The sequence below is a fragment of the Triticum urartu genome, chromosome 1A (assembly GCF_056163025.1).
Source record: "Triticum urartu cultivar PI428250 chromosome 1A, HENAU_Tu73, whole genome shotgun sequence".
NCBI classification, from domain to species: domain Eukaryota; kingdom Viridiplantae; phylum Streptophyta; class Magnoliopsida; order Poales; family Poaceae; genus Triticum; species Triticum urartu.
The window spans coordinates 580,449,222-580,464,594 of NC_141873.1; the positions used below are offsets into that span (position 1 = coordinate 580,449,222).

Here is a 15,373-nt window from a genome sequence, read left to right on the forward strand (position 1 = left end):
AATACTCCCTCCTTTCCTAAATATTTGTCTTTTAGATATTTCAAATGGACTATCACATACGGACATATATAGACATGTTTTAGAGTGTAGATTAACTCATTTTGCTCCATATGTAGTCACTTACTGAAATCTCTAGAAACACAAACATTTAGAAACGGAGGAAGTAGTACATATCAATGTGAATAATTAATAAGATGGTCGCATGCATCGTTCAGATGCAGAGGACGGGGGTCTATCCTCCTTTTAAAAAAAATATCAATGTGAAGAAGCTTTGTGAGTGAATGTCTTCCGAGTCATTTGAGCGATTGAGCGACGCGGCGGCGGCACCGGTGAAGAAGCTGCTACCAGTCATCTGCAGTGTAACTTTGATCGGCCTGAGCTCCTGGGTGGAAAGCATCAGGTTCAGGTGTTCTGCCGCTGATTCGAGCCCCTTTGCTCCACTAATAACCCCAATCTCTAGAACTACTCCAACGATAATGTAAGCAAATACTCACCTGAACTAACTCTTGCATATTGTTAGCAAATGATTGTGACCATGCATATTTGCATCAATCTCTCGACTGGGTTCAATGGACTGCAAATATGAGGAGGGCATCAAGGGTTGATGTCATCTTCAATTGTATTGTTTCTTATCTTCAAATAGTCGGGCGCAACAACGCGCGCCTTTATGTTCTAGTATAATCTTGGGTCTGACCAGTTGTGGTCCTATTTCCTTTACTTTGTACTTTTGTCTAGTACTCATGACTTGAAGATCCACATTTAACAAAACTTTATTGATACTTATTGTTATTTATTGATATTTATTGTTGCTTATTGATATAAAAAGTGAAAACACATTTTTTTCCTGATTTTTGAGAGGCACGCTCGCGGAAGCAAAACCACGCCTCTCGTGGAAGCAAAACCGTGCCTCTTAAGGAAGAAAAAAAACAAGTTTTTCGTGCAAAAAAAGATCTGAATTTTTTTTACCGAAAAGCTAAGAAAGGCTGATAGAAAACCGAAAAGTTGACAAAAACCGGGAAAAATCAATTTTAAAAGCCAAAAACACGTGCGGAAAAATAAAAAAAATCGGAGAGAGAGCCTAGGGCGCGACACGTGACGGCGGCTGAGAACGTGCAAAGTGGCACACTCTCAGCCCACTGCAAGTGATCGTTGCGAGGTTCCTGAAGGAGCGCTCGTCAACTAGTTGCTCCCTGTATTGCTCCTAGCAACAGTTAAGGCTCGGTTCAGCTCACGTGCATAGATAAATGGGCCCGCCCATTAAAGATCAACGGAGCGAGCATGCGAAGGTTCTGACTGGTTTTTGGGACCTTCTAGAACATTCCAAAACCGTTTTTATTCTTTCCTGGTTTTTTGGTTTTTCATTTTATCCTCTTTCTTTTCTTTTCTTTTTTATTTCTTTCACATATATTATTTATTGTTTTTCAATTCAGAATTTTTTTAAAATATCGCTTGTATAGAAATATTTGGGATTTAAAAAACAATGTTCACCTTTTTCAAAAAAAGTTCATGTTTCCCAAACTTCTTCAGATTTGCAAAAAATTCATAATTTCAATAACGTTCGCAAATTTCAAAAAATGTTCATATTTTTTAAAAATTGTTTGCGTTTCCTTAAATATTCTATTTTTCAATTTCAAATAATGTTCAAAATTTAATATTTTTGAAATGTTTAAAAAATAATTCGTGAACAATTTTTAATTCGTGGTCATTTTTTAAATTCCATGAATATTTTTTGAATTTTTCAATTTTCAAATTCACAAACAACTTTTGAATTCATCAATTGTTAGTGTTTCCAAAATTTTGGAATTTAAAAATTGTTCATATTTTTATAAATAAATTTTTCTAAAAATATGTTTCCAAAAGTTGTTCACGATTTCAAATAATGTTCACAAATTTAGAAAAATTTCCGTATATTTACAAATTATTTGTGAACAATTTCTCATTTGTGAATTTTCGAAATCCATGATTATTTTTTAGATTTCATGAACATTGTTTCAAATCTCCAGATAATTTTCGAAGTTATGAACATTTTTCAAATTTGTGATATTTTTCTGAATTCATGATCTGTTTTTTTAATACACAGAAGTTTTTAAAATTACTGTTTTTTTCTTACTTTTTGGTTTTCTGATGCAGTGGAAAAAAGATAAGAATGATAGCAAAAAGGCAACCCAGATTACCTACGCTATGCTACAAAACGTAGCGGAAAGAGATAATGGGTTGGCCCACACTTACGCCAGTGCTGAGCGACCGACATGGTGGGTTGCGAGCGGCGCGAGTGGTTTGGATGGGAAGTGTGCAACGGGCGATATACATCAGCCCGGCCCACGATCGCAAATGTGCACAGCGCACGTGAGCAACTTCAGGCTGGTACTCATACAGTCATACTCAAGAGTTGCCTCAAAAATTAAAAGTAAAACTCCTACTCCAGAGGAAGAACACCCTCAGATATTTACAGAACCCTATACTCTCTCAGGCTAATCTTTTTATTTATTTTTTTGAACCATGCAGGAGAGCTACATGTAATTCATCAACAATAACAGAAGAAATTACCCGCACAAAATTATTCTTATACGATGAAGGCACACCAGAATCTGACTTACAGAGTACGATCGGATCCTAGAGAGTACGATCGGATCCTGAAACAGCCACAAGGAACCACAAGAGGAACGAGTCACATCAGGCCAGGTGTAGTAGATTATGTCTAGGACCAAATATGACATGTCGCACATGTCCATGCTTTGAGTCAACATTAGAGGAAAATGAACCAAAACTAATCACTCCAACTCCACCAAAGTAGAGAAAAATGGAATCTTGATTGCACGCATGCACACTCAGCCCAACACTGGCATTGGAAAAAACCTATGAACCTAATAAATTCATTCTGCAGAATTCACATAGCTTTCTTGATGCGATTAGTCTATTACGAAGAATGACATCTGCTTAATATTGGCTTGGGTTCCTCCTTTCGGGAAATACTTTGGAAGATATCTACATTGTTTGATTGTTTTCATTTCGAGTGATCCCTATTTGATCGTTGCACCGTACGCCCTCTCCTCGTCAAATTGTTGTATGGTCTGAAGTTGAAGATGCCAGCACCGTTTTTGGTCTTGCTTCGCTTCTTGCGATACCCATATTGCATTTGATTATCCTTTATTTTGGCATTGGTAATCTTCAACCACCATAAGATGTTGCATGGCCTCTTCTATTTTAGCTCCAGACATATTTTCAATTTTCTCTCGAGAATTATGTGGCTTCATTAGCTGTCTGACTGATGAACTATCAGTGCCAGTTTCGACAATACTTTTTGTTGCATCAAGCCTATCGACTATATGACGTGCAGCTGGTCTTCTCTTTGGATCCAACTCCAGGCATTCTATCCCTATCTCAGTACATACTCCTACTTGCTCCAACTGTGTGTCCTCCTCCAACCGATGTATCCAATTTTGAACTACCTATAAAGAATGAGGAATTAGGATTATGGGGTAACTAAACTATGTTAATAGATTATTTAAATACCTACCAAAGAAAAAACATAAACTCCAAAGGTTGAGATACGAACTTCAAGTGAAGCTATTAAGAAAAACATATGTGTGTGCTTGCAAATTTTGGACCCAAAGAGAATTTATACTTGAACCAGCTACCATAATATTTACAGTTAGCTAGAGTGATATGTTTGACCCACATCTCTTGCTTTTCTACAAGGTACACTAATAAAATAGCTTCTTGCCTTTAGTGTGCAATTTCATTCTTCACTCTTCATCCCATCATGTGTACATGGACATTGTACAATTTTTCCAAACTGTGAAATTCAATTGTTGGAATTCTTCCAAGACATATAGTGGGGGGGGGGGGGGGGATCCAATATCAACTATCGTATTGTGTAGGGAAACACTAACTCATGCAAACGAACCAAGAAATAAGACAAAAGCAAAGGCACCTAAAGAAAAAAATAGAAACAAGCATGAAAGTAAATAAATTTGATCAATATTCTTAAATGGTTAGTGCAATGTAGAAGCACCATATGCATGTTGCCATATGCACGCGTGTGAGTTTATCTCACACAAATATATAAGCACTTGAGGACCCACCATCAATACTTAACGCAGGAGGGCAACTCATAAATCAAAACTACAATAGTGCAAATTAATGGCTTAACTTTTACTCTTGAGGAGATTTTTGCAAGAGTACATGCTCTAAACTGGATCATTTGTACATGTATATTAATGGAGTTTTATAAAACCCTCCTACAAGAATGTCCATTATGCATGATTCGACGGTTCACACTTTTCTTACATCATAAGTGGTAACAGATCATCAATTACCATTCAACGGACTACGAAAGTGCACATAGCCACCCGATCAAGTTTTAATAATTAATGAAAAACCACTAAAAGATTAATGATTATTTTAAATATGAGGCTAGGGGGGGGATCCAATATCAACTATCGTATTGTGTAGGGAAACACTAACTCATGCAAACGAACCAAGAAATAAGACAAAAGCAAAGGCACCTAAAGAAAAAAATAGAAACAAGCATGAAAGTAAATAAATTTTATCAATATTCTTAAATGGTTAGTGCAATGTAGAAGCACCATATGCATGTTGCCATATGCACGCGTGTGAGTTTATCTCACACAAATATATAAGCACTTGAGGAACCACCATCAATACTTAATGCAGGCACTCATCGTACATATGAGGGCAACTCATAAATCAAAACTACAATAGTGCAAATTAATGGCTTAACTTTTACTCTTGAGGAGATTTTTGCAAGAGTACATGCTCTAAACTGGATCATTTGTACATGTATATTAGTGGAGTTTTATAAAACCCTCCTACAAGAATGTCCATTATGCATGATTCGACGGTTCACACTTTTCTTACATCATAAGTGGTAACAGATCATCAATTACCATTCAACGGACTATGAAAGTGCACATAGCCACCCGATCAAGTTTTAATAATTAATTAAAAACCATTAAAAGATTAATGATTATTTTAAATATGAGGCTAGTCCTTTTTTTGAGACATCACTACTAGGGAAAAGCCTAGCAGTAGCGCCGGTTTTTGGCCTATCAGTAGCGCGGGTAGGCGCGCTACTGATAAGGCGCTATAGCTAATGCTTAGCAGTAGCGCCTACAGGCACTCGCTACTGCTATATCTACTTAGTAGTAGCGCTTGCCTAGTCAAGCGCTACTGCTAATTACTAGTAGCGCTTTTAAAAACAATCGCTACTACTATCATTCCCTATTCCATTTCTCTTAAATTTTAGGTCGTATTCACATACCTGTATACAATTTTTCATATAGTAGCAATTTAGAGATTGTTTTTATATCATAATGAGTTATTAAATCACTAGGTGAAAGAACCTTGGATTAGTTTCAAGTGCATGGATCCAAAGTAACCAATTGTCACTTTGGATCTATCCATTTGAAACTAATCGGCGGTTCTTTCACCCAATGACATAATAACTTATCATCATCATCATAATATCATTAACAACTTATCATAATAATACATCATTGTCACATAACTCCTCATAATCATCATTTTCGTCCAATGTCATATAACAACTTCGTCACTAGTTATAATAACAACTCCTCATCATCATCATAGTAATCATAATCACTACTCCTACTCAGTATCACCATCAAGTCTAAGACATTGTAGTCATATATAAGCTAACCTACTCCTCTCTCCTAGCTAAAATACCATAAAACAGATAAACCGGTCCTTCACCATAATGGAGAATGGACATAAACCTATCTCCAACTTGTGGCTTGCGCACATTCATTTTGTCTCCAATTATTTGCGTGTGCGCATTCATCACTTTGCTCCATTCTTTGATTTTGAGCCTTCCATCATTTGAAGAAATCGAGTATGCAGTATGGTAAGCCTCCGAAGGAGTTGGTCGTAAGCTAACCATATGCATATCACCTTCGATAAATAGCATATCAGGCACAACCTGCTTTGGGAGCCTCTGTTCAAAAATGGAATAGTAACATATGTAGTTAGCAATGGTTTACTTAAGAATAATGTATGCAATGAAGTTACCATCATTAACAAAATCTTACCAAGTTTTTGGCAATGAAGTTATCATCAAGCAATGTATGGACTAGTGGCACGTATCTAGTATAATTTGGGCTGATAGAGTGACTGTTTTTGAAGGCCTCAACATCTTCTATGAATGAGACAAGATAACCTTTCTCCTCGCAATTAAGCTTGGAGTCATAGCTGTAGTATGTGTTGTCTACTACCTTCCGAGTATTTCTTGAAGATAAGAAATAAGCTGAAAATTATAAATAAATAAGTTTAGTACAGACGAACACCAAATACTTGTAAATTAACAACATAAATTACTGAACTTAACAAATTAGTTTGGCAAACTCACATCTAGGCAAAACTGGAGGCATATCCACATCCACCCAGATGTCGATATTATCATCATCATCATAATCTTCAGGACGAATATCAAATCTTATTCACATTCCCTCCTCAAATCCATATGACTTGCAGAGAGCTTCCCAATTAGAGCAACCAAAATGGGAGCGATCGACCGCATTGTAGAACTTAACCAGAAACTCATAACCATGTTTAGTTCTTAAGTGAGCCCTCCTCGTCTCCACATTCTCAAAGTCATCTAAACCAAAACCAAGCTTCTCCAATACATATGGTCTAGCATGGCACGGGATGTACTAATCGAATTGAAAAAAAATCCATAAATTACACGTTGAACAAAAGAAGCACAAGTGATGATATTAATTACTATGAAATGCTTGTCGTTGCGTACCGTACAAACATCGAAGGTCTCTTCCAGCTTCACGGTGAAAAACCTATCGTTTTGCAGGTGAGGAAACCTGTCGCACACACCTCGATCATCGTAGCAGTACACACACTCCGGGATCCCATCGTCATTAGACATCTCGTGTGTTCAAAATTCAAAGATTATAACTCGACGGCAAAACCCAAAAAATCTGGCATGACCTTTGCTAAAAAAGGACATATTGAGCGCCTGAAATTTGCCGGAACAGAAATTAATCAACACTCGGGCAAAACATAGGCCACTTATCGATGGTCATTGCATTTCAATGGTTCAAAATATGAAAAAAAAACATTTGAAAATATCTTATATATATAATCCTAACACTAAATAAACTAGTTTTATTAACTACTTACTAAATAAACTAGTTTTATTAACTACTTACTAAATAAACTAGTTCTATTAAGCACTTACTAAATAAACTAGTTCTATTAAGCACTTAATATAAATAAACTAGTTATAATAATCACTTACTAAATAAACTAGTTACCTATGATTTGCAAAAACAGAGACAAGGGAGGGAGGGAGGGAGGGAGGAGAGAGGAGGGGAAGGGGGCGGCCGGAGGAGGAGGAGGAGGAGGGGCCGGCCGGAGGAGGAGGAGGGAGGGGCGGTCGGAGGAGGAGGAGGGAGGGGCTGTGGGAGAGGGCTGCCGGCGGAGGAGGGAGGAGGGGGCGGCCGCAGGCGGAGGGAGGAGGAGGGAGGAGGGCACGGTGGGAGGAGGAGGGACGAAAGGAGGGAGTACCTCGGCGGCGGACGAACGACGGCGGCCGGCGGCGGCGACGAACGACAACGGTTATCAGCGCGGGCGGGAGTGACTGAGAGAGGGAGAGTGAGTGAGAGAGATAGGGGCGGCCGTACGTGTGGGGATAAGGTAGGGTTAGTAGTAGCGCGGGCATGAGAAAGCGCTACAGCTAAGGAGAATAGCAGTAGCGCCGTAAGGCATAAGGCGCTACTGCTATAACTAGCTGGACGGCGAGGTCATGGCAATGGGAGCAGCAGCGCGGTTTTGAGATGACGCGCTACTGCTATTTTCTATTCAGCAACGTGTTTTTCCGGAACGCGCTGCTGCTAAATAGCAATAGCGTCGTATTTTGAAGAGCACTGCTGGTAATATTCTGTGTATAGGGTTTTCCCTAGTAGTGCATTGCATGCCAATACGTTTTGGTTAAATCGAACTCTTATAAAGTATAGAACAGTGAAAAAGAACAATGAATGTCTTTACAAATTAAGTGGTCCCACTTAGATGAACTGCAAGACATGTATGTGTGCATGTCTATTTTAGTACCCTTAAATATCATTGCAAAGAGCTTTACAGCTGACAAACATTTCAGAGTGCATATATTTTAAGTGTAAGGAAATAGAAGGGACAATCATCAATATACTTAAAAAGAAAATTCTAGAGTATTAAAATATTTGTGACGGAAATGTACTGGAAGTGTGGCATTGCATGTTTCTATTTTTCATAGTCAGATATGGTTTTCATGTATCTGGATTACAATCAATCCATGCCACATTCAATTGTTTTTTCATCAAATGCTTATATGAAGCCTGCATAAGAATGATTTCCTTGTACTCGCTCCGTAAAGAAATATAAGAGTGGTGATCTAAACGCTCTTATATTTCTTTACAGAGGGAGTATTTGACATAAGCTTTTCTCATTTCACTGATGCCATCTCCGAGGTGGGTATAAGTGTGTGTATTATGTCCAAAACCATGACAAAGGGAAGAAAGAAAATAGTGCACAAGATGTTCAATAGGATAAAACTGAAAATTGACACCACAATATGATGGCACAGAAGAATTCATGGAAGATGGCAGGAGAAAATATTAGATAAATAAATAAATAAGATAAGATAAGATACAATTTACTCGCTAGAAAATTCATTGTTCTCGCTTGTAGCGCGACCGTTCGTTCCTTTTGGATGCCACAAAGTAGGAAAGGCATATATCATTTAGTGGCTTCTCCTCTAAGGCCTCGTTCGGTTTGGAGAAAACCAAAACGTAGGATTTAGAAATAATAAAGGTAGTTGATAGGATGGCACTTGCCATCCTATGGAATTATCTTGCCTCACTCCTACGCATAAAATGAGTTTTAAGTGGATGTGTAGATTTCTCTAAAGCATAGGAAATGAATAGTATTCCTACAAAATTCCCATACACGTTTCCTACAAACGGAATGCATCTATAGGAAAATTTTCTCCAAAATCTTTGTTCCTACATTTTTTCTGTAAAAATCCTTCAAACCGAATGAGGCCTAAGATGTTCCTTCCCCAGATTCATCCATAAACCATCTCGTTTGTTTGGACTTTTAGACTAGATTATCCTAAACTAGTCTAGAAGCCTAGACAAATGGGGGAGGCGGCTTACAGGAGAAGCCACCAAATTAATTGGTCCAAAGCAGGCCATAAAATCCCAGAGAATAAGTTGTAGTCATTTCTGTTGCTCGGCGCCCGTGCTTGGAGGTGCAGAGAGAAGAAAAACGGTTAAACTAATGAGCAAAATATAGCAAATATAGATATGCATATCTATTTTTTTTGCATTTAATCAATTGAGGTGATACGATCAGAGAGAGAGAGAGAGAGAGAATGCCCAGCCTCCGCATAGCACGGTCACTCAGCCAACACGTCCAAACACGCAACCAATTTTTGTTGACTTCCTCTCGTTTTCCTCCCCTAACCCTATGTGGTTAGGACAAACTCTCACGTCCAAACTTCACCGGTGAGTCTATGGATTCGCCTCCCCTCTGCCTGCCACTTTAGCGGCAAGTGACGAGGAGGGGTCTCTCCATGCCACCGTTCTGGTTAGTAGTTTAGGCTAGGGTTTTTAGTCCTTATAGGTGTTGCACTTGGATGGATGGAAGCGCTTCTTCTTCGAGATTGTCTTTTAGGATCGAGTTCTCCTCGAGTTCATCTGTATGAACGTAATCGATGGAGCTCTGGCGTTGATATCTGCCGCCTCCTTGGGGCGGTGAGATTAGGATTTCTCGTCATGTGACGAGATTTGGCATCAGGTGCTTCAGATCTATGTAAGGGTTCAACGACGACGACATTGTTCTTTTAAGTCCTTGTAGCTTGCTACGACTTAGGTTCATACGTTGATGACCGACACATGCATTGTTGGGTTACCTATGTCTGTCCCTCTACGACTGTGACACCTTGGTCTACAACTAATCATGTCGATCCGGGTTTTCTGTCATATGGATGCTAGCAACATAATTATATACGTGAGCCAAAAGACGCAAATGGTCTTGGCCAAGGTAAGGTAGCAGCCGTGGGATACTGTGCATAAGGCTGCAAAGCGGTATGATGTGTTACATGCTAGATCTACGTGACCTAGGATCGAGTCCCGACAGCTTTGGTTATGATTCTAGGGCGCTGGTATTTAGGGCTACGTGCACGAAGACTTCCTGGCTGTCATCGATAAGGTCAAGCCGGCTCTGGTAGGGGGGCGGCAATAACGGTGCGTCGACAACTCGTTCTAGCGACAGTAGTGGTCGCTCCATGGTCTCAAAATCTTAAATTTTATTATGTTTGAGATGCTTTGTACTTTCAATAAATTTTTATAATAGATATGCTATTTTTCAAAAAAACACGTCTAAACACAACACTAATAAATATATTGGTTTACAATTATAAAACAAATGTCCAGCGGCCACATGAGGCGAGGTGGTTTGCAACCCAAGCCCCCAATTAGGCAAATGCAGCGACAACCGCTGATCAATGGATCCGAATGAGATAACATCGATGTCCATACCCACCCGCAACAGTAGCGGCGTGCGATTCTCGGCAATCTTCACAACTACCAAGGGCCAAGATCAAGCACCCAATGTCCACCACGATGAGATTATCAGGCCACCTATCCAAGGGCATCTCCATGGCGGCGACCCATGACCAACTGCCATCGTCCCGACATAGCCTCGTGGGCAGGAACCCCTACTGGCTCCCCCTCGAAGCACCACGCTGCCGCCACCGCAAGGTAGTCGCCCAAGGTTAGTCGCGGGACCTACTCATCAGAGGGCATGGTCATGTCGTCCATCGTATCACTCACTCATACTCTATTCTCCCCGCAGAACATTTATATGGCATATTAATGTACAATATTTTTATAACGGACCATGCTAAGGTTGCGCATTTCATTTTTTTTTTGGTCAAAAGCTTTTTCACTTGTTAGCTTTTTCGGGCTTAATGATTGGTCAATGGTGGTTTTATTAATTTAGAAAATTAGAGAGAAAATATATGCTAGTATGCACCTCCGCTTCCAGTAATTGCAAAGCGTTGCCCCCTGGCACCAAGAGGGGAACGTCGGTCGGAGGGGAGCAGCAGTGATGGCCGGAGCCGAGGAAGACGAAATGGCTCCTCCTCCTCCTCCTGTAGATCCACAAGTGAGTACACTATCATCCTCTCTCCTAGGTTTTCCCATCGATCTGAGGAATCCCTTTCTCGGTTAACCTGCGGTTCCTCCCTCGCTCCCTCCCTGCAGCAACCCATGGAAGCGGGGCCGGCGGCCAAGCGGAGCAGGTCGGAGCACCACCACGGCGCCGGCGACGCGCCGTCCTTCAAGATGGAGGACCTGCCCGTGGTAATTTCCATTCCGTCTCCTCTTTTTCATCTTCTAGATATGCTGCCTATCCGTGTGTTCTCCAAGGACCCCAGATCTGGAATTTTGGGACATAAATGACTGGTGTTTTGCAGCGTGGGGCTTCCACTGTTTTAGGGCATCTTTCTTAACTTGTTTTCGGCGTCAATAAGACATTAACTTGCCTGAAAGGATCATGAGGGACCAAGTGAAACTGCAGCAAAAAATAAATAAATAAATTGCAGTTTCTTTCAGGTTTCTCTTTCAAATATATGTACTTTCAGGTCACTGTGTCTACCTGTTATAATGTCAGTTCTAATCAAAATTCAACCGTCCTGAAAATACATATCCTTTCTTGTCACAGGATGTTCAAGCTGTTATAATGTCGCTTCTGCCACTGAAAATGGCTGTGAGGACAAGCATTGTTTCAGAAAATTGGAGAATGCTCTGGACATTCTGCTGTAATTTATCTTTTAAAGGCCCACGTTATCTGTGTGAGAATGATACCAAAATACAACAAGCGAAATGCATTGAGACAGTAAATTGTGTTATTCAGCAGCATAGTCAGATAGGGATCAATAAGTTCAGCATCAGATGTGGCCTGTTCGAGGAGGACTCTGTTCATCTCGGCAGGTGGATTCGGTTTGCCGCCTCATCGAAGGCAAAGATAATACATCTTGATCTGAGGTTCAAGGATGTGTTTGAAGAAGTAAACCACTTGCATCTTGAGGCCTTATTAGATGCTCAAGGTAGCTCATTTGTACGGTCCTTGTTTCTTGGAGGTGTTGTTATAAAGCCACACTCAGCAATATGTGGCTTTACAATACTCAGAAGGCTTGTTCTGCAATCAGTCACGATATCCGGAGACTTTACAGGCTTTTTGGCAAATTGTGCAGCACTTGAGGACCTAGAGATGATCGAGTGCTCCGGTTTAACTGATTTAATCATACCACAGCAACTTGATAAACTCCAGCATTTGCTAATTGATGGAATGGAAGTGGAGATGGTCGAGTTTTATGCTGCAGATCTTTCTCATTTTGAGTACAAAGGGCAAGTGGTCCCCATAGTGCATCATGGTTGCTCAAAATTAGAGAAGGCAACAATAATGTTTAGTGGCAAGAAAGGACTGGCCAAGGCATTCACTGCAGTTCCAAGCATTTTGCCAGTGAAGATATTAAATGTGCAATCTGTTGCTCTATCAAAATATTCACAGGTTAGTTGGATTTTTTTATCTTATCTCACGGTTCTTGAAAATTATTGTTGCTGTCAACGTCATCTTATTTGCCCGGGTAATGTTTCAGTTGCAGAAACTGCCAACAAGACCTGACGGAATGTTTATGCATTTGAGGCACATGACTTGTAGAATAATTGTCCATTCAAGACCACAAGAAGCCAATTACGACATTGAAGTTCTTCAAATGGCCTATTGTTTGGATGCTGCACCCCAACTGGAGACATTGCAATTGAATGTGAGTGTCGTTTTATTTATTAAGAAATATTAATATTCGGACCTTGAAGAAAGAACTGTACTTTGATTAGTTTGAAAAAATGATCGCAAGCTTCCAATGCAGATGTTCTATATGTCATCCAGTGGTGTGTGCAGTGCTGAGGTGGTGGGTATGCGCCGGCATGATCATCTCAAGACGGTCTTCATGAGTGGATTTCGCTGTTACAAGGCTCAGATTAAGCTGGCGTGTTGTATCTTGGAAAATGCTTCTGTTCTTGAGAAACTGACAATAGAACCAAGGATCACAGGCGTAAGATATCTGGATGATAATACCGACCTGCACAAAATTTTACCGGGGGTCTGTGAGTGGGCGCAACTTACCTCCGAGCGTTTCGATAAGGTGATCAGTGTCTCAGGCGCTCCCCTTCACAGTGAGTAAACCAATCCTTTTCCCATTTGTGTACTATCAAGTAATCCTTTTCCCATTTGTGTACTATCATATTTCAGTGTAGCTGGGCGAATTTTATTCGTTCATGTAATGCTTCTGTAGTGACTGTTTTGGTTACTATTCGTGGCTTTCCGCCTTTGCCTCTCTTTTATTAGAGAGAAAAAAGAAAAAAGAATCTATGTGTGTCCAATGCATCTGTTCCTTTTCCTCACTTTCTCATCACGCCTTGCTTCACCCCGTGAGAGGATTATCTGGTGTGCTAGTATTGGAGCTACTGGAAGAACCCAAGTCGTGAAAATTCAAACAAACTTGCATCTGTATATGTTCATGTACATTTGCAAACTCTTGAAAGAAGTAAAGCTGTTATGGCGACTGACTGGTAACAAAATTTATACCATAAAACCAATGTATCGTTGGCTTTCCATCAGGGAGTTCAAACCCCATATTCGGTCAAACTCTGGAAGGTAAAATTTCTTTGGAGGATCAGGATTTTTACATGGCAGTGGCAGGTTCTCCATCATAGAGACCCCATGAGAGACCAAATACTTCGTAGACATGGGCCTACAGATGAAACATGACGCTGTGCGGGGAAACTGAAACAACTGATCATCTTTTCTTTTGCTGTCCCATTGCTATTTTTTGTCCTGTCTTTCATTCCGGACTTTTTGGGTTGGAATTGACGCCCTTTGTCAGTCCAAGATATGATTACTTGGCTGAAATATGATGCGACTGGGAGCACCGATTATCTATCTTTGATTTGGGATTACTTCTATTTAGTGGCTCTCTGGAACATCTGAAATAATGTTATCTTTTAGCGCAAGGCTATCAAGCATCCAACCGACACTCTCTTTTGCGTATTGCTTTTCCTGCAGCAATGGATGCTTCTTCGGCCCAGCAAGACGAAGGATCTCTTCAGCACCACCACTAGCGAGTGCCGTCATCGCCTCTGGATTATTAGGAGTAGATCTTTGTGGGATGCTATCTTGCTCAAGTTTCTGTAATCCCCTGGCGTCTGTTTTACCTCTCACTGTATCCTGATCCTAGAGGGAATTGGTTCTCTGTTAGGGAGTTTTGCACTGTGTTATCTTAACCGTGGTTATTCCTATATGTAACTTTCTTTTTTGAGAAACTATTAATATCGTATTTGTATCCCCAGTAAACTTTGTTACCTTTTGTTATCTGAACTTTGTTATTCCTGCTCGTCTAAGAAAGGACGAATATCCATTTGAAGTATATATATGCGGGTATCGAATCTTTGAGCTGTACAAAACATGTACTTAGTGCGCTTTGGCATTGCAATGAACTCAGTGGTTTGTTCGAGTGAATATGAACAGAAATCGTGGGGTTGCCCTGCAACAAATGTCGCTGATCACCCGGTTCACCCCGTCTACAACACCTGAAAGATGAGGATGATGAGAGTGATAACAGCTTCGCCAGATCTGCGTCCCCTAATCAGAACTAGGTAGGAAGTGCGGCTTACCGCACCCGGCAGCACCGCTGCTGGGTACAGTCACATCCAATTCGATAATAGTCATAGTAATTGGAGGATTGCAAATATAAAAGCTTATTGTTCAAGCATGCAAACAAAGTATTTACGGTTGTGAAAAGAAATTAATGTCATTGCCAAAAACGTATCAGTCCAATGCAGCAATTTTACCGAGCATTTCAGCCAAGCAACGCCAAAGGCAAGGCAACCAGATATACCAAAAGCATGGGAGCATTTTTCTTCCAAAAGTAAGCCAAGACGGATCATCACTAAGTTTAGAGCAAATATACAAAGGCGTTTGGGCAATGACATTTAATTAGAAGATGCAACATTTCCAGAGTTTCTTAAATAATTTGAACAATGAAACATAAGTTTCAAGAAAAAGATTGACATGGAACTGGGCTTTGGAATGCTCTGAAGGATAAACATTTAATCAACATATATCAACCGTCCAGATCGACATATACTGACTTTTCTCTTCTTAAACATATGTGATCTGCTATGCACCATAATCTCCAACAGAACTTCGACATATATAAACATGTCTTGCTTCAGTAAACAGATTAAGTAGCCTGCTTGGATATTCATACCTGCAACTT

General features: G+C 40.2%; 1 protein-coding gene across 1 annotated transcript; it reads left to right on the forward strand.

Annotated features, from left to right (window-relative positions):
• Positions 1-11,053: 11,053 nt before the first annotated feature.
• Positions 11,054-14,466, forward strand: LOC125531952 (F-box/FBD/LRR-repeat protein At2g04230). Its single transcript, XM_048696155.2, has 6 exons — positions 11,054-11,199; positions 11,298-11,396; positions 11,758-12,606; positions 12,695-12,862; positions 12,965-13,271; positions 14,161-14,466. Exons 1-6 carry the CDS (start codon positions 11,143-11,145, stop codon positions 14,214-14,216), a joined length of 1,536 nt encoding a protein of 511 aa, XP_048552112.2. The 5' UTR covers positions 11,054-11,142; the 3' UTR covers positions 14,217-14,466.
• The last annotated feature ends 907 nt before the right edge of the window (positions 14,467-15,373 follow it).